The sequence below is a fragment of the Kryptolebias marmoratus genome, linkage group LG20 (genome assembly GCF_001649575.2).
Source record: "Kryptolebias marmoratus isolate JLee-2015 linkage group LG20, ASM164957v2, whole genome shotgun sequence".
Classification (NCBI taxonomy): Eukaryota; Metazoa; Chordata; class Actinopteri; order Cyprinodontiformes; family Rivulidae; genus Kryptolebias; species Kryptolebias marmoratus.
The window spans coordinates 7,408,525-7,432,139 of NC_051449.1; the positions used below are offsets into that span (position 1 = coordinate 7,408,525).

General features: G+C 38.1%; 2 protein-coding genes across 3 annotated transcripts; one reads left to right on the top strand and one right to left on the bottom strand.

Moving 5' to 3' along the window:
- Window positions 1–1,376: 1,376 nt before the first annotated feature.
- Window positions 1,377–6,975, bottom strand: tcea1 (transcription elongation factor A (SII), 1). Of its 2 annotated transcripts, none has more exons than XM_017411127.3 (10): window positions 6,635–6,975; window positions 4,953–5,015; window positions 4,757–4,862; window positions 4,422–4,521; window positions 4,157–4,302; window positions 3,995–4,051; window positions 3,314–3,468; window positions 3,039–3,185; window positions 2,726–2,797; window positions 1,377–1,777 (listed from the first exon to the last, which is right to left on the bottom strand). In XM_017411127.3, the coding sequence occupies exons 1-10, from the start codon at window positions 6,707–6,709 to the stop codon at window positions 1,769–1,771; spliced, it is 930 nt and encodes a 309-aa protein (XP_017266616.1). In that variant the 5' UTR covers window positions 6,710–6,975; the 3' UTR covers window positions 1,377–1,768. The 2 variants fall into 2 exon arrangements, with proteins under 2 accessions (XP_017266616.1, XP_017266615.1); XM_017411126.3 differs by having other exon boundaries at window positions 4,157–4,305; window positions 6,635–6,960.
- Window positions 6,976–9,182: 2,207 nt separating this feature from the next.
- Window positions 9,183–21,963, top strand: LOC108232871 (oxygen-regulated protein 1). The gene is made up of 4 exons (XM_017410933.3): window positions 9,183–9,345; window positions 10,056–10,739; window positions 11,873–12,032; window positions 12,513–21,963. Exons 2-4 carry the CDS (start codon window positions 10,071–10,073, stop codon window positions 18,206–18,208), a joined length of 6,525 nt encoding a protein of 2,174 aa, XP_017266422.1. The 5' UTR covers window positions 9,183–9,345; window positions 10,056–10,070; the 3' UTR covers window positions 18,209–21,963.
- The last annotated feature ends 1,652 nt before the right edge of the window (window positions 21,964–23,615 follow it).

Sequence of the window (23,615 nt, forward strand, 5' to 3'; positions counted from 1 at the left end):
TTACCTTATGACACTTTTCTATCCTAATAGGAATCAACTTTTAGATGCCAACAGATTTAAACTGGCATGGATGATTTTGGACAGAGGTCACAGCGGACTAAACTTACTCATTAACAGCACCAAACGATGGAACGATTTTGGGGAAAAATAGGGACTTCGCCTGTTCACTTCTGTTGCAGATTTAATGGCAAGATGAACTGAAGCCGTTAACTGGTTCCTAATTTTACCAAGACACTTCACGTTTTCTTTAATTAACTTTACTACATTTGAACACTAAAAAAAAATGACTGTTAGCGCCTGACTGCAATCAAGATGAGTTAGCAGGTCAGCCAAAGCCACTTTTAACTGAGCAGGAAAGTGAAACCTGTTATTTTAAAAACACCTTGGAACGTTTATTTAACCATCAATTATCAGATACTCCCGTTAGACACACAGACCTGTTATTTCTAATAAACAAGATCCAGCAGGATACGAACGTGCAGGATAAACAATGTTATCCCAACCAAACACATGCATAAAATATTCAGCTAATGGAACCACATGTGAACTAACCGAGCAGCTTTTTTAGTCCTTAAAGAAGTATGTGAGAAGGTTGTTTGTATCTGACAAGAGATGAGAACGCCAGAATTGACCAGCTTACCATTAGAAAAATAGTGGTTCAGGCAGCAAAATATGTCAAACATATTTTAAAACAATATTTTCTTACTAGAGTTTGAGCCACGATCAGACTGAGCTCAGGGAGACGCTGGAAAAGAATTTATATACGGTCCAAATCTCCCACCATGAGTATAAAGTTTAAGCAACTGGCCGGAATAAATGTAATGACATTACATTTTTTTAAACTACACCAACACATCGGTTTTGTAATCAAGGCAAGCAGAGGTGCAACAAATCATCCGTGCGACTGGTTTGGCCTGATCAGTCCTTAAGGAGCCGTTCCTCAAAGCATGTTTCTAAATTTGACTGTTTGTATTTCAGGGGATGGGTTTCTGCTCACTGGGCTTTCCTCAGTAATGACACGACAAACGAACGCCCTTACATAACTGGTCCGGGTTCAGTTTGGTTTGTGGAAAGGCAGCGCGGCGGCTCATCGCCACAGAGTGGTTGCACCTGGCAATTATAAAAGGAAAGGGGGAACAATCGTGCAGCTTCCCCGATCCAGCCAATGACATTATCGTGTCTGTAGACGGATTAATATGCACACATCAGCATTCGCTTTGATGTGATGAATATTCCACCAATTACAGAAGTGTCCTCCCACACACTCACACAAAATGTTTGTCCTCTCAGATCCTTACAGGCATTAACACGATGTTAAAGATTTACATGGGCAGGAGAGTGAAGGAGCATCATAAAAGACGACTAATTAAACGCACTCCTTTTTAATCAAATGGGTTACACTTTATTGGGAAATTAAATAAAACAATGCAATGCTGTGCCGGGAAAGCAAAAAATTATCCAAAGTCTTAAAACTACATATAAAAACGCAGATAAAAGGTAATGAGACAAGATTCATGGGATATATCTGACAGTGAGAAACAACTAATAACAACAATAAAAGAGCTTAAAAGAGGCCATTAGGGCAAGTGACAACAAGCTCAATCTATGAACAAGATATTTATTTTAACAGTAACCGCAGTGGCGTCTTTGTTTGGGATGTCGAGTACGATGTACCACAGAAAACAAAGCTCCAATCTGTTGCTGAAGGACAGAACCTGGTCCAGGAATTTTGCTACTTGTCGAAGTGCCGTGGATGGCACCAGCAGATTCAGCAGAACTAGGGTGAGAAAAAAGCACAAATTAATTAAGTATGTAACACCACTGAACAACATATTAGCTGCTCAAAGTTGTTTCAACTTCTTGGTGTCAGCACAAAACAAATAAATGATTCACTAAATTCTGTTTTATGGTACTGTATAACACCTTGAGTTGTTTTAAACTCTGAATAATAATCTTTAAAAATTCTCTGACACGCTGATTGATACCCAAACAGAATTTGTTATATCAATGTAGGGATAAAAGATCTTTATTTTGGCATTTTAGCTGCTTCTCTAAGCCTATTGATGACTTCCTGCCCAGCTGATTTTCTCTCTCTCTGCAGTTTGAGACAGCTTTCTGTTAAAAAGAAAAAAAGAGCAGCTGGGTATTATCCTCAGAGGAAGTCCCAATCTGCTTTTGGGATGTTCTGAAATTATTACCATAAAAAACAACACACAAAAAAAAACTGAGTATGCTATAAAGTAATCATGATTAACTTTGTATCCTGAACAAAAGCATCAGATTACACTGTCACAACAAAGCTGGAAAAAACAAACTTAACTGTTTATCTTTGGTCAAAATAACATTAACAACTAAAATTATACAATAAATATAATAATTTTCAGGCACAAAAAAAAGATAAATTAAGCTTTTTACATTATAATTGGCATAATAAATAAAAATATAGGAAGAAAATATGAACTTTTCTCCTACTTAACACTAGATCACGTAGAACTTTTCAACTTTTCCCACACAAACTCATGAGAAACAAAGCTGAGTGGTATACGATGACGTGCATGTGCAAGCTGAAGGTGTGTCGGTGTTTTAGACACTAAAACATTTACACTATTGATGGTTGATGTCTAAAAACCGACAGCATGAGTTTAACAGCCCAAGTTACTGTAAGTCTGATGGATGTTTGGAAGCTAATGGCTTTCTGACTAAGTCCATGAAATCTGCAAAGTACCTTCCATCTATTTCCACACTGTTGGCAGAAGACAAACGTGGTCATCGGCTCATCAGCACTACGAGTTTGAACCTGTGGATGAACAAACAATAGGTGACATGACTGATTAAAACTAAACTTTTCAAATTTATCAACACTGACTCATTCACACATGTTATAGAATGATAAATATATTAAAAAAGGCAACTTTTTTATACTGTGCCGCACATGGAGGCCTTATAACCGAGACTCCTTTGATGAATTAAATTTGTACTCTGTTTACAATACAAAAAAAAAGAAATCTACAGGAGCATCTACAGCCAGCTAAATCTACCTGTGTGTAGGTGCAGTTCTTCCCCTTGCATTTGCCACAGGTGAATAGGTCAGTCTGAGTGCCCCCGGTGGTGGCCATCTGGTGGTCCCTGACAGCTTCTTTGGTCAAATTCTTCCTCATTTCCTTCAACTCATCACTGGCCATTTCCTACAGAAAATGTCAACGACAACAGCCTTTAAATCACTGACTCAAACAATGACTTTTAACATCACAGAAATAAAGAGACAACCAAAAACACTCCAATCAGTGTCAGCAAATATCGACAGCCGACATACCTCTGCCGTCATCTTCGCCATCCGCTCTGGAGTTACACTCCCACATAGCACCGTCCTCCTTAAATTAGGGTTCTTAACATCCTTCAGATTGGAGATCCGGCTCCGCACGCGGTTCTTGTATTTCATGTCTGTGTTCTTAAACTCTTGGAAGATACGTGAAAGCACGTTAAGGGACACAAAGTTTTGAAAAGTGGTGTTTTTTGTGTGCTTCATTTAAAAAAAGCAGAGGATAACACTTTACAGGGAACTATGAACTTTTAAGTTTAATAGAATAGTAATAGTAACAAATAAATTGAGTATTTTATCATGCATGGCTGCCTTTAGAACATTTTAGGTGCATACTAACAGTGACAAATATTAAGATAAAAATACATACATTCCACTATAACTAAAATAAAAAATGGACAAAAACACAATTCTAACATTCAGAACTTGTGACATTCTGAAAACACAAGCAGCTGCTTCAAATCCATTCAGTCTAAAGCAGTAGTTCCCGAACTTTTCAGCTTTCCACGCATAAATTAATAGTGACAAAGGTGTGTGACCCCATCTGTTGGTCTGTTTAAATATCCAAAAAAGGTAATGACTCTATTAAATTATCCAAGGACCCCTACTTGGTGTTGGGTGACCCAGATTGGAGTCCCGACCTCAACTTTTGGAATCATTGGTGTAAAAGGATATTTTCCTCAATCTGTGCTCCGAGCTCCTCACAGTCAGCACCAATAGCAATATAATCATCTGCAAGTAAAAGAAATGTATCTGTCAGAAGGTGAAAATGAAAGCAGAAAAACACAAACAACGATAAGCAAATGTTTCAATAAATAAGTGACGGAGTCAGTTTACCTCCAGTCTGCAGAGCATTGGTCAGCATCTCTCTGCACTTGAGCCTGATGGAGTCGAAGGTGCTCGGGGCACGAGGAAAACTGTTGTTTAACGTGTTGGGAGTGACTTCAGAAGATTCGCTCTTGCTGCTGGAATTACTGCTGGAGCTGCTGCAGGGGTTGTAAAAAAAGGTAAACATCAATCGAAGCAGCAAGCACCAAATATAAACAATTAAATCATGGCAAAATAAGAACAAACATATAAACGTAACGATTTTTCTTGTTACCTCTCTTCTTTTGCCTCAGGACTTCCTTGTGATGGAGAAACAACGGGCGTTTGGTCTTTCCTCTTCTCATCTGAAGCTTTCTCTGCCCCTCCAGGCTCATCTGATGTAAGGTAATAGAAATCAGGCGAGTACAGATGATAAGTATATTCAAGTAACACAAGTGACAAAAATATCAGTAAACACAGAGCTGAGGGGGAGATGTGGATTACTGCTCCAACAATTAAACCAGCAAAAACAACGCATGTGTCTGAATGTCAGTTTTACACACACAAACACATTTAAGTAAACACACACACTCGTTTATGTTTATGTAATTATCAGTGACAAATAATTACCCAAAAGCTTCTTCCACGATTTGATCAAGGACTTGGCTAAAGACGTCACCTCCTCGTCTGTGCTTTGCTTGCGGATGGCATTCACCGACATTCCAATTCTGGTGGACTGGTGAAAGACACCGAGTGAGAACTTCAACTCAGATCAACACTGTCTGTGTCCAGAGCAAACCCCACAGAACAAAAAAAGGAAATATACCTGAAGAAGCTCCAGGGTCATAGGAATATTACGCAACTCCTTTAACAAATCCAAAGCCCCAGCCTGAAGAGTAGAAAGGAGAATTGTTAAAAAAATAAATTAAAACAGCTCATGCTGAACCTCTTAGCCTTTAATGACAACTCTACTGAAGCTAAATGGATGTTAACTTTTAATGTAGTGTGAAAAGATTTCCCACAAACACTTTTCGATTCAACAACAGTAAAAGTTATGTTGCTCTTTTTTAGCCTGTCTAAAGAAGTGAAATAAAACACATGAATAACAAAATGTACAATTACTTTTCTGTCCACAATAAAATAGCTAATTTTTTATAAGTTTTGTTTAGTAATATGTAAACAACTAATTAACTTCAATTAATGTATGAAAAATGTATCCTAACATTATTACAAGCTCCTCAGTAAAGGTCTAATTAAAGCAACAGTACAAAGAGCAGATTATGGCTTATGGAACAATGTAAATATGTTCATTTGTTCCTTAATAAAGAAACATTATTAGTTTATTTTATTATTTATTATGCAGGTGAAATTGGTCAGAAATACAGTTATACATAAAGGAATAAACAAGTAACAATGAATGAATGAATAAAAAATAAATATCTTTGCTACACATAGTTAATAAACTCTATTTATTAATGTAAGAAAAGTAAATAATAATAATAAAATATTTGAGAAGTAATACATATTTTACGCATTTCTGAAGATATTATAAACTAAAGGAGCTGAAAGCTACAATTCCATCTTTTTAGAATAAACAGTTTATTTGACCAATAATCTCAACCTTAAAGTAACTTAATAAACACATTAATTGCAGTAAAGTATCTGAGTAACTGTAGCTGAAGTAAAATAAAATTTAAAAGGCAAATAAAAACACTGCTTAGTTGACAATATGAGAAAATTAAAATAACAAATATACATACAAATAACAGAGTTGTTTCAGCTTTTCAGAGATATTTTAGCTACTTGTCTGTAAAACGAAAGCTATCTAAGTCTCTCTAAATGTTCCTTTGTTTTAAGGACATGCCATTTAAAGATGGCACTTTAAACAAACAAACTGCTTACTTTAAGCTATATTTGGAAAAAATGCTTTTTTTTCCTGTGAGTTAAAAACAAAATGACCCATCTGTAAAACAATCTGTAGATTTAATCAAAACAGACAGATTTGTTCTCTGCAGCTTTGTTGTTGCTTCAGGCTACAACCAGCGAACAGCGGCTACATCTCCACATCCCTTAAACCTGAAGAATACCCTTTTAAATTTGCTAAATATGTGTCCTCACATCGACATTTTAATAAAGTGAATATATGCAACATGATGTTCCGTTGCAGTGCACGGTGCAGGTTTAGGAAAGTCAGGAGGCTGCTAGTAGAGCGTGGCTAACTTCTACCAACGTAAACAGAGACTTGAGTGAGCGAAAGCTAATATTTACAGCTAACAGCTTAGGCATAAAGTTTATAGCGTATCAGTTAAATTTGTTATCAGAGATGCTTCTGTGGGTAACAGATAATTACTAACCTAGTAAATACATGTGCTGAGTTTGTTATTAATGACTGAAGAGCAAAGAAGCCAAATTAGCCTGAACTGAACCCTCTGACATCCCATTAGCGCTGAAGTTAGCTACATTAGCATGCTAGGCTAACAGAGCATTCAATCCTCTGAGACATCTCACCCCGTTTTTCTTCTGCGCCATTTTATCCATCTTCTTCGCGATTCTGATGATCTCCTCTTCCTCCTTCTTGCCCATTCCGACTGACTCGATGGAACTGGAAAATAAGGTGCAAACGAAAAAAAAGAAAAACCACGACAAAAGACCACGCCACTGAGGAGAGAGCGGCGGCGGCGGCGGCGGCGGCGGCGTCAACTTGGCGGCGGACCGGGGACCGCACAGTGACTGTCCGCTGTGTACCAGACCTGACGAGTCGATGCCCGCATCTTCGAGGAAAGTTAATCGATACCGAACATGCGATCGCGCTGGTACATTTTCTACCTGTCATCTTACTGCACATTTAACCCCAAGACATTACTATTTTTAGTAATACCCCGATAAATGTCCAAATTTACGCACAAACAGATTTCCTTCCGTAGCCGTCATTTTAGCAATATAGCAACCTGTCGTTAGATGGCGCTAAAGTGTAACTATTTTTCAGCAAGTCTTCTTCAGATAATGAATTTCACAAAACTTTACTGGGTTTTGTTTTTTGTTTAAAAGTACTTGAAAGTTTGTCATTATTAACTCTCAAAAAAACTAATCGGCTGTTTTATTAATTAATGGATGCACTCGCATATTAAAATACAAATAAACCTGTGTGATTAATATTGTTTTACCTATTTTCTGATTACCGAGGAGCCAAAAATAGATTTAAAAAGTTACTTTATTTTGTTTATTTATATTTGCAATAACAGTACTTGGAGTACTTGCAATAATGTCATTCAAACTCAGAAATTATTACTTAATCTCTTGCTTTACCACCACCACCACCACCACTACTACTACTACTACTACTACCATTGCGAGTACTGCTACTACTGTCAATTCTCTTACTACTGCAACTACTTATAATAATAATAATAATAATAATAATAATAATAATAATAATAATAATTTCTGCACTCTCTCAGATTAAAAAAACCTATAAAAACGAAATAAAAAGATAGCATTGTGATGGACTGCAGAAGACTGGATGGTGGTAACAAATTGCTACTAAAATGAAGTTGATTGTAAGTAAAATATGTTTGAAAACTTGCATTTAGGTCGAACGATAAGCTAAAAGCATCAGTGTTTTTGCATTTACTCTTGTAAAAACCAACACTCATAAAGCCAAGACAGTTATAAAACAACAATAGTAAAAGTGTTACTTTCGTAAGTGTAACGACTGCATTCTTCGAAAGACATAATTTCTTCTTAGTTTTGCTCCAAGTAGAAGCTAATGCATCACTGTGTGTTTAAACTGTTTTGGTGTTGTTGAAACAGTTTGACGCATGCTGTAGATGGAGGAGTAGCTGAAAATCGAACCCGCATCCAGTGAGTTTTGGAAACCAGTGATGGCGCTCTGAATTCGTGTGGCAGAAGACGACTCTCCACCTTGTTGAAACAGACAAGCATCTAACATTATCACCCAGTGGGTCGTAGGTAATCATTTATATCATTTCAATAAACAATACATGCTGAGTTCTGGTCCTAACAAAAAGATGCAGCATTGAAAGAGAAAACATACTTTTATTGGAAGATGAGAGGCCACCTAAATAACATAGAGGGTCATTTGTTTGCACTGGACTCTGTGTGATCCTTGCCCCCACCTTCCAAGACACCGTACATGTTAGTGGGATCCATTAGCAGCTTTTCCTCAGTCAGTGGCAGCTGGGAAATGGCTCTGTGCCTGATAACTGCAGAAGTGACACGGCATTCCCCTCTATGGGGCAATTAGATCATTAGTCTATTTTAAGGGCTAAAATTTCAATCGATCACAAGGTGTATGGTTACCTATGTTGTGTCAGTATTTCAAGTATGGATAAAGTTATGCAGATTTCCCTGATTACAGTTTTCATTATTAACATGGAGCATGAATTTTTACAGATCCAGTTACTGAAACATCGTGTGTCTGGAGGGCTGATGGTGGAATTACTAGTACCTGCTGTAAGGTAAAAGTACTCTCCAAAGACTTTATTCTGCCTCATGCTGTAAGCAAGTGAACAAAATCTTTCAACTAATCCCTATTAGGCCAAGACCTCACAAATCTGATTACGCTGGCTGCTTGGAAATTCAAAATACTCTGAACCACCTGTGATATCTGTTGGGAACTGCAAAGGTTCACCCGTATCATATAAGCCAGACATTTTATTTACTTTAACAAGCTTTCAACATTTTACATATCACTAACTAATTAGGATACTTATTTGATTTTTTAACTTCTACTCAGTTTGATTTTTATTTGTCTGTTACTGCAAATAAAAAAAAACAATTATTCATAGTGTGCAAAACAAAACAAGAAAGGAAATAAAATATATATTTTTTTGAAAAAGAGGTTACCGACAGGATGTGTAGGCAACTATAAAAAAAATATTTGTTTAAAAAAAAAAAATTGTCCCACATTTTAAGAGGTAAAAGCAGCTTTATTAAAATTAATGAAAAATACAAACATAGCCTCCATTTCCAGTTTGTACATATCTTGTATTTCCTTTTTTTCTTACCTTAGGTGATGGTTAAGTGTTAGCAAAGATTAAGCAAATTGGCCGTGATGTTGCACGTCCAAAAATAGCACTTGAAGGGTGCTGAGAGGCTTTGACGAGCCGTGGACCAGCAAGAGACACGCTTACTGTCATAAATAAGGAGAAATGACAGCTTTATGGTGAACTTTGTTTCCTTACATCGATGGTTTTCAGGTCAGTTTTTATGTTTTTGATTGTAAGATGTAATTTCTTTGATTATTTTTTATGTTGGAGAAGTGTGACAGGCCTGTGTTCACGTTCTATTAGACCTGCTGTGCGTTGTGTGAGAGTAGAGTTATTATTTTAAGGGTAAATTTCTTTCTGTAGGGATGTAGTTTCTCATACCATTTATGCTGCTTTAACATAAATCATACTAGAAATATTAAAGATCTCAACAACATTTTCAGCTTTAAGACAAGATTTTCTATTTTTAAAATCCAGGTATGCTTTTCTGGACAGCGCTATATTTAGGCCTAGACAACTTTATATTCACTGAAAAGTTGTATAAAGACAACACAAAGCATAAAAACATTAAGTAACCTGTTTAGATGCACCTTTGCTGAGCCTTATGCATTGTAACTCAGTAGACATAGTTAATGCTTAAATTAAATTAAAGTGTTACAGAACTGTTTTAGACAAATGTTTATAGACATATTTTATGCTTTAGGGTGTAGATAATGATACTATTGATAGTTTTTTCCCCAATATATCAGCAGGTATTTTATTATCTTTTCCATTTTGTTTATGTTGAGGTGGTAAACTTCAAGGACAATTAAATACAGTATTTCTTCATTCAAAACATTAGGATGTAGTCCACAATATAAAAGGAAACAAATGACAGTGACACTGCCTAAAATCTGGATCTTATTCATTTTTCTTTTCAGCCACCTTCACCCAATATGAGTAGCACACCTGTACAGGCGCCCCCAGCCCCGGGGCTGCCGTCTGGCAGTGGGCAGACGCTACCGTCCCAACCTTTTCTGCCTACCTCTGACCCATCAGCTTCTAAAAGAGTGTGCTTCTACAGAAGCGGTGACTATAAATTCGGTGGCCACCGTATGATCATCACTGCCCGCACCTTCAAGACATTTGACTCTCTCCTGGATGCTCTGTCCAAAAAAGTGCCTCTGCCGTTTGGCGTAAGAACCATCACCACTCCACGGGGGACTCACCTTGTTAGAGCTTTAGAGGACTTACAGGACGGGGGAGCTTATGTGTGTTCTGATCAGAAACGGGTGAAGCCTCTAAACTTGGATGAGGTTAACCGGCGGCAGGTACCTTGGAACACAACCAGGCCAGTAAGTGCAAGGAAACGGAAGCGTCAGGAACTCAGATTGGGTCAGTTTAGTCGAAGGAATGACGCTACCAACCGTCCAGCAAAGATCACTGAGAGGGTGGCAGTACGGACTCCAAAGAAGCTTGAAGTTCTCAAAAACAGGGATCCCTCTGTTAAACGTACATTTGTGCTGCAGAGAAGAACAGCACCAACATTTGATGCTTTGCTGGATTACCTGTCGCAGATCCTCCAGTTTCCAGTGCTGAAACTCTACTCTACAGATGGAAGAAGAGTAAGTGATTCATAAACTGTCTCTGTCCACACCTCCTTCACCCATTTGTTTGATTAGAAGGTGAATGAGGAGGAAACTAATGAGCAAAGAAGGAAAACTAAGACCTTAAACTCTGTGACAACACAACACAAACTTGTACATCAGTGAATTCAGGTTTAATCAAAGATCTTTAAAAGTTTTTACACACAAAAAGGGCAGATTTTAATGGAAAATGATTAATCAAAATCTTTTTTCCAACATCTAGCATGATGCTATAAATATATAAACCATTAAATCAGAGACAGAAGTTTATAACTCAAAAATGTTATGGTAATAGTTATTCTTCATTTTGTGTCTTTTAAATTTTCCAAGTAAGAAATATTTTGTGACTTTTCAGTTAGCTCTATACTGTGTGTCCAATCTTTGCTGTAATTAAGGGACTTACTATTTTAAGAGACCTGGGCTATATTAAGAGAGACACTTCCTTGCTCAAGTTACACGATTTATTTTTAATCTTGGAATGCAATTATTTCATCTCAAACTCAAACCTTCTTTCAGCTGAACACCACTAATCTGCACGGTCATTAAATGGAAAATTTGCTTTCCGATGCATTAAGGTTTAGATGCCACATTGGACTTGATCAGATTTACTATTTGTAAAAAAGCTTTTAAAGGATTGTTTGACAGAAAAGACTTCAATCATGTTCACAAAAACAATATTGCTAACAGTATTGGTTTTACAATTTCAGCTTTAGGAATGTGGTTTTAGACAACTCAAAGAAGTAAATTGTGATATTTGCAGTGTCACTTTAAAGGAAATACCAAGAAGTGTTAAGAAGTAAATATCTCCCCCCTGGTGAGTTACTTCTTTAATCCTGGCTGTCCTTCAACAACAAATCTCATGTTAAAAATAGCAAAAGACTTAACTAACATCTTAAGTATTTGTTTTTCTGTCATTGCTAGTTTATCTAGGATAAGATGCGGCAGCAAAAAATGCACTACATGTTCATACAAACACAACATAATTATTTAAACTGGACTCTTAAAAAAACTCAGGTGTACAGTTCAAATGTGACAACTCAAAGTGTTTCAGTTGAGAAAATAGTTGTTGTTCGTTGCTGTTATCTGTCTATTTGTCTCCCTTCTTGTTTCAGGTTGACGGTCTTGCGGCTCTTATCCTGTGCTCTGGAGTTGTTGTGGCAGCGGGCAATGAGCCGTTCAGATTAGGGAACTACAACTTTCAAAGAACGAGCCAGACGGCTCAGATCCTGTTTGTGGAAGATGTGGAACCACCAAAGCTGCAACATAGAATTGGTAAGTGTTGAAAAGTTCCATGGATAATCTCTAAAATGTTCCATATTTTTAATTCTTCATGAATAAAATCTAAATTTTAAATTAGTAACAGTAAACACAGAAAGAATCAGAACAACCATAGTGTAAGTCAGGCATGCTGAGATGTGTGATTTTCATTTTATGTTATGTTTATGTTTTGGCAAAGTGAAACAATCAACGAAAGAACAAAAATTGCACTTCCTTTGTGAAATTACATAGTTACTCTTTGTCAAAGCTGGAGTCAAAATGACAAAAAAGCATACATTACCATCAGCAGCTTCCCTCTATCTGTTTTATTATAAAACCTACATTTACACACACTTTTTATGCTGCATGAATAACAAATTAAAATTGCCACAGCTGTGAGAATCAGTTAAACATTTTCTGATGTTTGTCCACAAATAATTTTTTGTCTTTGTCTCCTATGTTTTTCTCACAAACATCTGCATTTTCATAAACTAGTGAAAAACAAATCTTTCTCAAGTGGAAGACGCTCGAGAAACTTCTCCCTCTCCTCTGAGCAGTACATCGTAAACCAGATAAACAAGTCCCAAAATGGAAGCTTAAACGGCTACCTGCACCATCCCAAAGGGCCGGTGGATACAGACGTTGGTCAGCATCACTCACCCATGGAAACATGTGAAACTGGAAGGGGGGACAATGAGCACAGTGCTCACATTGTGCCTCAGGATGATGACATTGAAAAGTCTTTCTGTGTGAATCCAGACGGCAGCATGACTGTGGAGATGAAAGTCCGTCTGACGATTAAGGAAGAGGAGATGCTTTACTGGACGACCACGCTCAGCCGCTCCAGCTTTAGCAAGAGGGCAGTTTGTGCCTCGGTTTCTGGGTCGAGAAACAACTCACCTGACTCAAACAATGCTGTTGCCAAAGACTCCTCAAGCATTCAGGAGGATGAAACAAAAGAGGAGAACTGCCATGATGGAGCTGTAAGCTTTAATGAAAACTACACTGCGACAACTTTGGGTAAAGCAAAAACAAAATTCAAACGTACTCCTACACCGGGTCCCCGACATGTTAACGAGAAGGCATCTGTTGAGAATGTAAAGGTGGTTACAGAGACAGGGGTTCAAGAGAGCACCATGGGACATTATTCTTACATGGAGAGGACAGAAGATGGTGAGACCACTGAGGAATACTGCATTGTCCGACACAGCAGCAGTAGCAGCAACATGCCGATTCCAAAACCTCGGAGAACAGCATCGTCAGAAATGAGCAACAAACGCTCCTCTATTAGAACATCGGAGGCAGCCGAGGTCCTTCAGATACAGAATGATAGAATGGAGGTTACAGAGACTGTGATGCATATTTATGAGAGTCAGGGCTGTTATGACAACTACGTTGCAAATGAGGAGTACAGTGCAGATGGAGCAGAAAGCAAGCGGACAACTGACTCGAGGGCTCACTCCTCCAGCAACGACTGTGATATAGATTGTAACTGGCAGCCGCCCACTGTTGAGTCACTACAGAGGCAGAGAGAGGAGATGCTTTCACTGTCATCAGAGCTAGAATCACTGACACATCAGGTTACAAACAATCCATCTGCAGTGACTGAGAGTGGAGCTGTCAACACACAAATTACAGAGAAAGTAAAAACAGATATCACTCCTAAAAGAATTAAGAAGAAGAAGACGATGAAACCAGATGGGAATCAGAGGAGTTCAGCTTCAACAAGCAGCACAGATAAAACCCACAAAGAAATCAGTGCCTCCAAACATAGTAAAACTGCCTCTAGTGATAAGCTGAGCAGTGATGCCAGCAAAAAGAGTCTGAATTCATCTGGAAATTCTAGAAATGGTCTCAAAAGCAAAGAAGCAGAGAAGAAAGCAGAAAAGTCTCAATCTAAAAAATCAATCAAAGATGACAAGATGCAGAAAAAGGACTCAGCCTTATTAGTTCACTCAGGAAATGGCAAAATAACCTCACCTAAAAGAAAAAACACAAACAGAGCTCCAGCAAAAGATAACAGCCATAATCTGAATACTCCAACCGGAAGACCTCAAATGAAGAAGAACATGTCGAACGTTTTACAAACAAAAAAATCCCCTTCATCAAGCACAAAGACAATCAAGAGACCAAAATCTCTGACTGAATACAGACTATCGCCACCCAAAATGAATGTAGAACTCAGCGACAGTGGTTCTATACCTTCTCTCGATCCCTCACCTTCAGAAATCCATCAATATGTTGAGAACTGGTTAGAAAAAGTCAGTACAGACCCCGTGCCGTACACTGAGGAGGTAGACACAGATGAAGCAGAGTCCAAATCAAAGGTTGTGTTTAAGATAGGAGATGACTCTGAATCTGATGAAACTGTTGCACACCAGACTAATTTACAAACTAATGTAGGAGATGCCATGAAGAAATCCTCCTCTTGTCTGTCAGTTCCTCATTTTCATGAAGGGCTGCCAACATCTCTGCTGCACAGTGAGCAGGAGGTACGAGGTTTAAGTGTTTCAATGCCGAGTGTCAGAGTTGATCCAGTAAACACTGAAAACAGACTCAGGTCACACAAATCTGCAGAGGCAATTGGTCCAAATGATGGCGAAATGCCTTCTTCTAACATTTTAAGTCCCAAAGACACAATAAAACCTGTCCTTCGGCAGCTTTGCTCATCGATTCAGTGCATCAGAAGAGCGTCAACCAGCAACCCAACACCCACTCTTCAGAATTCCAGCAGCCTTCCCAATTTCTCAACACAAGTCGCTTCAGTATTTGGCTCATCATGTAAAGCATTCCTCTCATTCCTGTCCGTCGTGTCTCTGAGAGACGGCCTTAAAGGCTCCACACCAGGGGAGGGTGACCAGTCAAGAACTACATCGGAGGCCATGTTAATGATGGAATCGCTGCAGAAGATTTCTGCCATCGAGGACGAAGACGAGCAGAGGGCGAGTCTGACTGATTTGCAAAGCAGAGCATCTTCTCAGTTCAGGGAGCGCTGGAAGGATTTCCAGCTTCTCAGGGAAAGGCTGGAGAGTGAACCCCTTTCCCCCAGAGTTTCAGAGACTGAGTTTGCACTGGATGTTGTCTCTGAAGGTGGGGATCTGTTTGAGGATCAGCAGCTGGGCATTGACGAGCTGATGGAGGAGCTGAACATGCCGCAAGACCTCCGAGAGGAAATCGCTTCAACAATCCAACACACCAAAAGCTTTTACCCTGTCGAGGAGAGCACCTTTGTTGAGACAATTAAAAGCTTGTCAGACTCTGAGGAAGATGTGGAGCAATTTATTAGTGAATACAAAGATGAAACAAAACTTTCACCAGAGCTTGAAAGTGCAGCTGAGAACATAAATGAGACAAAACGGGAAAACAGTGAACCAGATGAAGCTCAGGAGTTCCACACTGAGGAAGATGAGCCATTGAAGTATGAGGAAGATGAGGTGGAAGAGATTGTAAAGATTAAGGATTATCAAGATACAAAAAGCATACATGCTGATGAAAAGATAGAAAAAGAAGAATCAAAACGGGAAGAGGATGAAGTTGGGGTGGATATAGAGAAGGAAGAAAAGGGTGAGAAGCAGGAAGAATGGGAGGAAGAGAAATCAAGTGACTGGGAGTCTGTTGAGAAAGTAGAGGAAGGGACAGAGGAAGATATGACAGGGGATGAAGAGATCATAAAAGACAGATTAGAAGAACTAAATAAAGAAGGACCTGGGGAAAAAGATGAGAGATTAGTGGATGAGGAAACAGGAAATGAAGATACAGATGAGAGAGAGGGGACTGATGTGACAATGGAAGAAGACAGTGAGGAAAAGGATCAAGATGAAGAAGATGAAACAGAAACCATAACTGATGAAGGGCAAGAGAAAGGAGGTAGTAGCGAGGAGGTCGAGGAAAACAGTGAGGAAGGGGAACAGGATGAGGCAGAGACGTTAATTAATGAAAGAGAGGAAAAGGAAGGAAAAGATTCTTGTAGTGAGGATGTAGAGGAGGAAGAACACAGTGCAGAAGAAGAACCTGAAGAGGATGAAGAGTATAGGGCAGAAGCTTTTATTAATGAGAGGGAGTCAGAGGAAGGAGAAGATTCTTGTTGTGAAGATGTAGAGGAAGAAGAACACAGTGCAGAAGAAGAACCTGATCAAGAGCAAAGATACCATGAAGGTGATAGGGTAGAAACTTTAACTAATGAGAGGGAAGAAGAGGAAGGAGAAGATTCTTGTTGTGAGGATATAAAGGAGGAAGAAAACAGTGTTGGAAAATGTGAAGAGAAACAAGTATGCAATGAAGATGATAAGGCAGAAACTATATCTAATGAGAGGGAAGGGGAAGAGGAAAGGTATTTTATTGAGGAAGCAAAGGAGGAAATGCAAGAAGTCACTGAGGGAATGAGAAAAGTTGTAGATGAGAAACATGAAGATGAAAACACAGAGGAGTACAGAGAAACAGATGAGGATGTTGTAGAGGAAGCCATTGAGGAGAGAAATACAAAATCTGAGGATGACGTTGAGGGAAAAGAAAAAGGAGAAAGAAGGCCAAAGGGAGTCAGTGAGGAGAACAGTACTGAGGATGAGGAAGAAGGGAGTGAACAAAAAGAAGAAAATGATACTGAGATCAACACAGATGAAGAAAAATGTGATCAGGTTGAAGATGACAGGAATGTTCTAGAGAAAGAATCAGCAGAAGAAGAGGAATTAAATAAGCTTGAGACTGAAGACAACATGACAGCTGTGCAGCCTGAGGGAGAGGAAAACTTGTTAAATGAGACATTAACGCAGGTAGAAACACTAGAAGATGAAGCAGAGGAGGGGAATGTTTCTGAAGGCAGTTTAGTTCACAGTGAGATCTGTAAAAACATGTTAGAAGAGGCGTCTTTTCAGCAGCAGCAGCACAGAAGCAGCTGTGAAGAAGCAAATATAGAACATAACACTGATTCTTTGTTAAAATATTCCTCTGAAGGCCAGTGTGAGGATGACAAAGGTACAGGAACCACTCATGAAACAGATGAGGGAGGAGATGAGCACGAGGATAAAAGTGGCAGTTTATCTCATCCAGTGGAAATTTCTCAGGAATTACTTGACTTTGTGAATGATGCCCTCCAGTCTTATTCACTTATATTTACATATGACCATCAGGGGAATATTAGGTTAGTGCCTGAGAACGCTCGAGTCACACAAACCAAACAAAGTATGATACCAAAAGCCAGAAAGGATATCACTTATGGTTTAAAATGTCTTCCAAGCCCGATCACATCTGACTTGTCTGATTACAGACCTGAGACATCAGGGAGTGGAGGATATAAAACTCAGGAGTCTGTAGACATTGCCTCAGAAAGTGGAGAAGACTCTTTGGAGAAGCCTTCTTCACTCAACACTCATTCAGCGTGTAAGACTAAGAGAACAAACGTGAAACCAACAGGTTCAAAACTGTCTGCTGCAAGCAACTCAGAAGCCTTGCACAGTTCCCAAATAAAAAGCGCAGGGAGTTTTTCATCGTGTGATGCAGAAACCATAGCTTCAAGAGAAGATCTCTCTTATTTTAGTGCTGCAAGCTCATTGAAAGCAGACACTGAAGCTGAAACACAAAATGCACAATGCACCCCTTTTGCCCTTGAAAAAGATTCAGCTGATGGGGTTTTGATTGATCGTGGAAGATGGCTGCTAAAGGAGAACCATCTCATAAGGAAATCTCCTCCAGTTTCCCTGGGCATGTATGGTCATTTGGATAGCACATCCGTGGACACAGCTCAGGAGAACACAAGCGAGGACTCCCCGCCTTACACCAAAACCCAGCACAACCCCCTTGAAGCCTTATCCTCATCAGAGCTCGAGGAGATGGCAAAGCCTCTAAATCCAAAGTGCACCTACTTCAACATGCCTCACGGAAGTGACTCAGACCCCTTCTTAGATGACGTTAGCGTCAGGAGTGGGAAACACAACTTAAGCTGTGTGAAAGGAAAAGGCTTCAGGGTGTCACCAACTGTTGACACTTCCAAAACTTGGACAAACAGGAATGGCAGCCTGTCATCATTTGCATCAGTTGAGTTCAAAATCCCAGACAGGAAAGTGCATCCTGAGGGTGAATCCTCTGGTGTGAGACAGACAAGGAGGACATCTAATGGGGAACAAGGTGCACTACAGGCTCAGGACTCTCTGGAATCACTGCATCTGAGATGTGGACAGTATTGCCCCATACTCTGAATGCAGGATACTTTATTACACAGCAACCTGGTGCATTGTTAATATTCATGTTCTTGTATTTCTGCTAGACAAAGATTTATTTTACTTAATATCCATTAACAGGAACCTCATAGATCTGTGCTGTGACTGAACGGAGTTGTGCCTCTTACTTATGTTATAATGTTGTCAAAAGTATTTTTATATATATTAACTTTATTCCTGATAATATAGCAGTTGTTTTGTTATTATTCAGAAGACATTATATGTTAATATATGGTTTATTAAACCTTTTCTCTCTCCAACTTTTCGTAACGAGTACCACCTCAGAAAATACTAAGTTTTCCAAGTACCAGCATAACAACAGACATCGAAAACTGTAGTATCTGCCATAAACAAGCAAACTGACCAATCTACTTAAATGCCCAACTTTAACCTGGCCTGACTTCAACCCTTTCAACAAACTAACTAAGGGACATATGGTACACTGATGCCTGGTCCTCCTCAGCTGGGCCATTCTTGGGTGAAGGCATCTAATGATAATGGCTAAAACACTCAATGAACCTGATTTCTACTACAGAGGATGTGTCTCAAAATTATGCTGTAATCCCTAAATAAATGTAATAATTTTTACCATGTTCGCAGTTTAACTCCTGGCCAAACAATGGAGAGCTTGATTGACACGTACCAGCCCATGTCTTGCCTTTCTCTTTGGAACCACTGAGATACAAAAAGCACACCTTACGCAGCAGAAGGGTGTAGTTTAAAATAAGATTTTTCATGTATTTGTTGATGAGAACAGCACCATGTACACTGCAGTTTTGGCTCTTCCTCTGCCACGTGACAACTGAGATAACTTGAGTCAAATTCCCACTCTGTTTTCCACTCTTTTTGTTGCTACCAAGTCTGAGAGAGACTTCACTGCTGTTGTTTTGCACATTGATTCACGGCCCTTTGATTAGCAGCACTTTAAAATTGCTTACCATTTTAATTCTTATAAAGACTGTTTAAGGATGCATTTTTTTACACACTGATTCTGCATTTTGACTTATTTAAAAAATCGACAAGTTCAAATGCCTAGTGTATTTATTAATGAGGTCTTACTGCATTTACTCAATCTTAACACAAGTTAAAGATTAGATATTTTATTATTATTGTATTGAGAGTAGACAGAAATAAATGCATTTTGATGTTTTTGAAAACACACATCTTCAAATGGTCTTCAGTTCTGACTTCCAAAGGGTAATGCCTCATGTTTGTCTCATATTTATTAAATGATTAAATGGGGAGTGTGATCTACAGCTCTCGGTTGAACGAAATGATGCAGTTGGATGTATGAAAGTGACACTTAATGAGATATTCACAGACACTGGCTTGAAATATTTGTGAACAAAGGGTATTATCTTTGAAATGGGTATAACCAGATGACGATAGGTGTTTGTTTGAGAATAAATTATTAATTTTCACAATATCAAGGTACTTTTCTGACAAGTTACACATAATTATTTGGTAATGCAAATTAAAGTCCTCCAAAATGCTTTAGTTCAAGTGTTTCCACTTCCTGGTCCTGACCCAATCACTCCCTGGAAGCAAACTCTGCACAGAGGGAGACAAAGAAAGGAAGAGAAAAGGGAGCAAGAGAGGGAGGCCTTTACAAAGTGGCCATTCTGGATGCTTTCCAAGGGTTTTGCCAGTCACTATGGAGATCCGGAAAATAGGCCTTACGGTTTAATTCCTCTGTTGTTACTATGGTCCAAAGGTATCCAGTCAAAGCTCACTTCCCTGAAATGAACACACATCTCTGCTCGGCTCATTTTGCTCATCACGAGTGGAAGATGGCTGTTCTGCTGAAGAAAACAACAAGAAGACAAGAAGGTTTATGATAACAAGTAGCAGAAAAGGATCCAGATTCATTGAAACTACTTTAAAATGTACAAGAAAACGCTCTGCTTTTTAATCTGAGGTCAAAACTCCTAAATATAATCAGCAACATGTAGATTCTATTGGTGGAGTAAAGTTTATTTATTTATCTATTTTTTTAAAGAATCTTAGATTATTGCAGTTCAAGTTTGAGGTGCATTTACTGTTGTGGAGCTAATCTGAACATTTTTACATCTTTTTGTTTGTTTTTAATGCAGTTTATTTTTGCTCTTCTTGTTTTTTTTTTATAAACAGTCTTCATCCACTGCATGCTTCAGAGCTTTTCCTGCTACCCCCTGCCCAAATTAATCTCAAATTAATCTCAAAACTATTTTTGCACATCTTGCTGTAATATTAGTCTGATCCCATTGTTCCTTTGATAGGTTTACTTCCCTCAGCACCAGAAGAGGCCAAGCAGCACTTCCGTTGTTGACTGTAGGCAAAGTAATGCCTAATTAACAAGGTTTAATCAATCACTTATAAACATCTGATGTGCTGTATTTGCTTTGTTTTTTTTAAGATTTTCCAAGAGAAACTACAACTAACAAAAAGAATTAGTCAAAAATCATTCTCCAATTTTTTCTTTAAAATCAAATCAAAAACATTAGGTCTGCAGAAAGCTTTCAAGAAAGGTTTGTTAGTCATCCTAAAGCTCAAGGTGGGCCATGAATAGTTTCTGAAATCCATAATACATTTTCTTACTTTCTTCCAAACATCAAGTTCTAAATGCATCTTGAAAACACAGTTAAACCACCTGACATCGACTATGTGAAGGCGAAAAATCAAGCAAAGAAAAGTCTTACTTGTGTTTTATCTTCTATGAAGAATTGATTCAAATTTCTCAAAGAAGGCTTTTTTGGAAGCCATCCAATCGAAATACTGAATAAAGGTCACTGCTTCTTGTGTAAAATGTGCTTCGCATGACATGATTATCTATGGATTTTATAGTCAAATTTATGAGATAAAACCTGACAAAGTCACATTTTGAAGTAGAATTACAGAAGTAAAGTTCAAGTAGCATATGAAAATAAATGAACCTTTGATAATGACCCGACTACTACACACTGACTCAATAAAGGGCCACTGGGGGCCACTGACAGGGATTTACAGCCCCTTTTTATCCCCCTAGATTTACTTCTGTCTGCTCTTTGTGGCTCACTCAGGCATATTGTGCTGCAACACTCCCACCTGTAAATCTACTTTATCTTGACCACAAAGAGGTTCAGCCGTTTATCAGACCAGAGAAAAGAGAAAATACCAAACTACTTCAGCTTCACATGCATCTGTACGTTTGTAACGAACACATCACAGATTTTCTGCAAATGTTTGTGAACGCTGTATTTGTCTCTTTCTCCCTTTCATCTCTGGTAAATATTGTTGGAGACGATTGCCATGGCTACCAAGTATGCAAGTTGGTGATTCACCATCACGGGAGATGAAACAAAGGGCGCCTTTTGTTGGCGAGTGCCTGCGGTTTTGAAGTGATGACACCCAGAAACAATTTTTCAACCCCATGTCCCATAACAAGCTGACTGACCCTGACTAATGTTGGGTTTTATTTGATTCTCCTCGTTCAACCATTTTTAATCAGTTCTCCTGTGGTGATCTCGCTTTGAGTAAAAAAAAGGACTCTTGGCGATGTTAGTAGAACGACCAAGCAATAAATTGCAGGTATTGACAAGAACTGGAGCTGTGTGGCACAAACTGTGGCACCAGCAAACGCGGGGCTGCAGACAGTCATTACAGCCGGCTGTCTGCATTCTGCAGCTGAAGTTAGGTGACAGATCAGCACTACACAATCCCTGCTCTGTCTGGGACAATCCTGGCCAACCCTAACAGAGTGGGCTCATAATGGGCCTGCATAGGAGCAGGAATTTTCATGACCCCCCCTAACCCATTGCCTCTAAGAGAGTGGTTTTCATGTGAATTTCCAGACCAAGGTTTAGAAATTCTGTGTGAGCTAATAAACATCAACGGCCTTAAGGCATTTGTTTATGTTTACCTTAAATTACTTAACTGTGTGCAGTCAATTCATTTTGTTTTCATTTTAGATTTTGAGCTACTATAAACAATGACATTTCCAGCAAGTTTACAAAAGCTGTTGTGAAAATTAGCCTCACAATAATCAGTCAGCCTTGATACGGTAATCCAGTGATAACACATAAAAGTACACCAATTTAAAAGTCAGGGAGGTTTTTTTTAATTTAATTTTTTTATTATTATTATTTTTAAGCTTGAACAGTTTGTTGAGGGCTTCATTTTAGTTCATTTTTAGGGCTTTTCAGTTTGCCTTCATTTTTGTTTTTTTATTCTGCAATTAACTGTCAGAGGAATTACTATTTCACTGCCTTTCTGTGATCATTTACGTTTAAGATTTGTGTTTGAATGTTATAATGATAATTTATATAATCATTTATACAATATTCATAGTCTAAGCTTTAGGATATGTAAATGTGCTACAATTAACCAGTGTTAGTGGATTATGTTAAATCAGTTTAAACATAAATGAAGTATGATACTGTAATACTTTTTAAAGGCCAATAATCATTTGTTTAGATGTATAACATCTCCAAATGCCACATAAAATAAATTTAAACTTTTAATACTAACTTTGGAAACAGAAATATTTAGAAGATCTAAAAACAATAAAAAAAGAAAATACTTTTATCTAAAATAAAGTCTTTCATTTACAGTCATGCTCTGCTTTCCAGAGGCAAGCATCTTGTGACCCAACACTTCATAAGGATTTTATGGTCAAAAAATGACATTTTCAGAGATAGAAACTTAGATTTTTATCTAAAAATAAGTTCAAAGTTAAGTAGCTGTGCTTTAACACCTCCTGACACAACTCTTTTAGATCTCCTAATGTAACTAAATAAAAAGATAGTTGCTGCTCTCAATGCTTGTTTGTTTTAGTATCTCTTTAATTATTTTCCCTGAAGGATGCCATTCTTGTTGAAATTCTGTACTTCAGCACAATGTTAAGCAAACTGTACTTCCTCCTTTTTGTGTTTAAATACTAATATATCTGTTTTTAAAAGAAAACATTGCATTTTTTTCAACAGGTTTATTTGAACTCATAATTAAAATGAGTCAAAATGAGTTTTAATTTACTCTAGGTAAACTGTTATTGATTTTTAAAAAGCTGGTGATATGTGCTCCATTGGGACAAAAAATATGAACTTCTACGGATTTTAAATTTGGGTCCAATAATACCATAAATAAAACAAAAGACATTCTAGAAATAAGGTAACCTCTGAAACTTAACATAGGCATGTTTGAGATGCTATGCTACACATATGAATCAAAAGTAGAGTCATTTAACAGTTTTTTTTGTTGTTTGTTCTTCTAACTCTTTAAGTGACCTAAATACTGCTTAACAACTTAAAAAAAACTTTATTTTGATATGAATAAGGAGGTGTGCCCAAAACATTTGACCTAAAACCCAAAGCTTTTCCTTGAAATGTAACTTGTTCTTTTTTATCAAAATGTTCCAGTTCGCTCAAAATAC

Coding starts and splice junctions, on each gene's coding strand:
- LOC108232871 (XM_017410933.3), top strand. CDS start 10,071: ATGAGTAGCACACCTGTACAGGCGCCCCCAGCCCCGGGGCTGCCGTCT. Junction 10,740..11,872: donor ACTCTACAGATGGAAGAAGA/GTAAGTGATTCA, acceptor TTCTTGTTTCAG/GTTGACGGTCTTGCGGCTCT. Junction 12,033..12,512: donor AAAGCTGCAACATAGAATTG/GTAAGTGTTGAA, acceptor TTCATAAACTAG/TGAAAAACAAATCTTTCTCA.
- tcea1 (XM_017411126.3), bottom strand. CDS start 6,709: ATGGGCAAGAAGGAGGAAGAGGAGATCATCAGAATCGCGAAGAAGATG. Junction 4,863..4,952: donor TGACCCTGGAGCTTCTTCAG/GTATATTTCCTT, acceptor GTCTTTCACCAG/TCCACCAGAATTGGAATGTC. Junction 4,306..4,421: donor CCTGAGGCAAAAGAAGAGAG/GTAACAAGAAAA, acceptor CAACCCCTGCAG/CAGCTCCAGCAGTAATTCCA.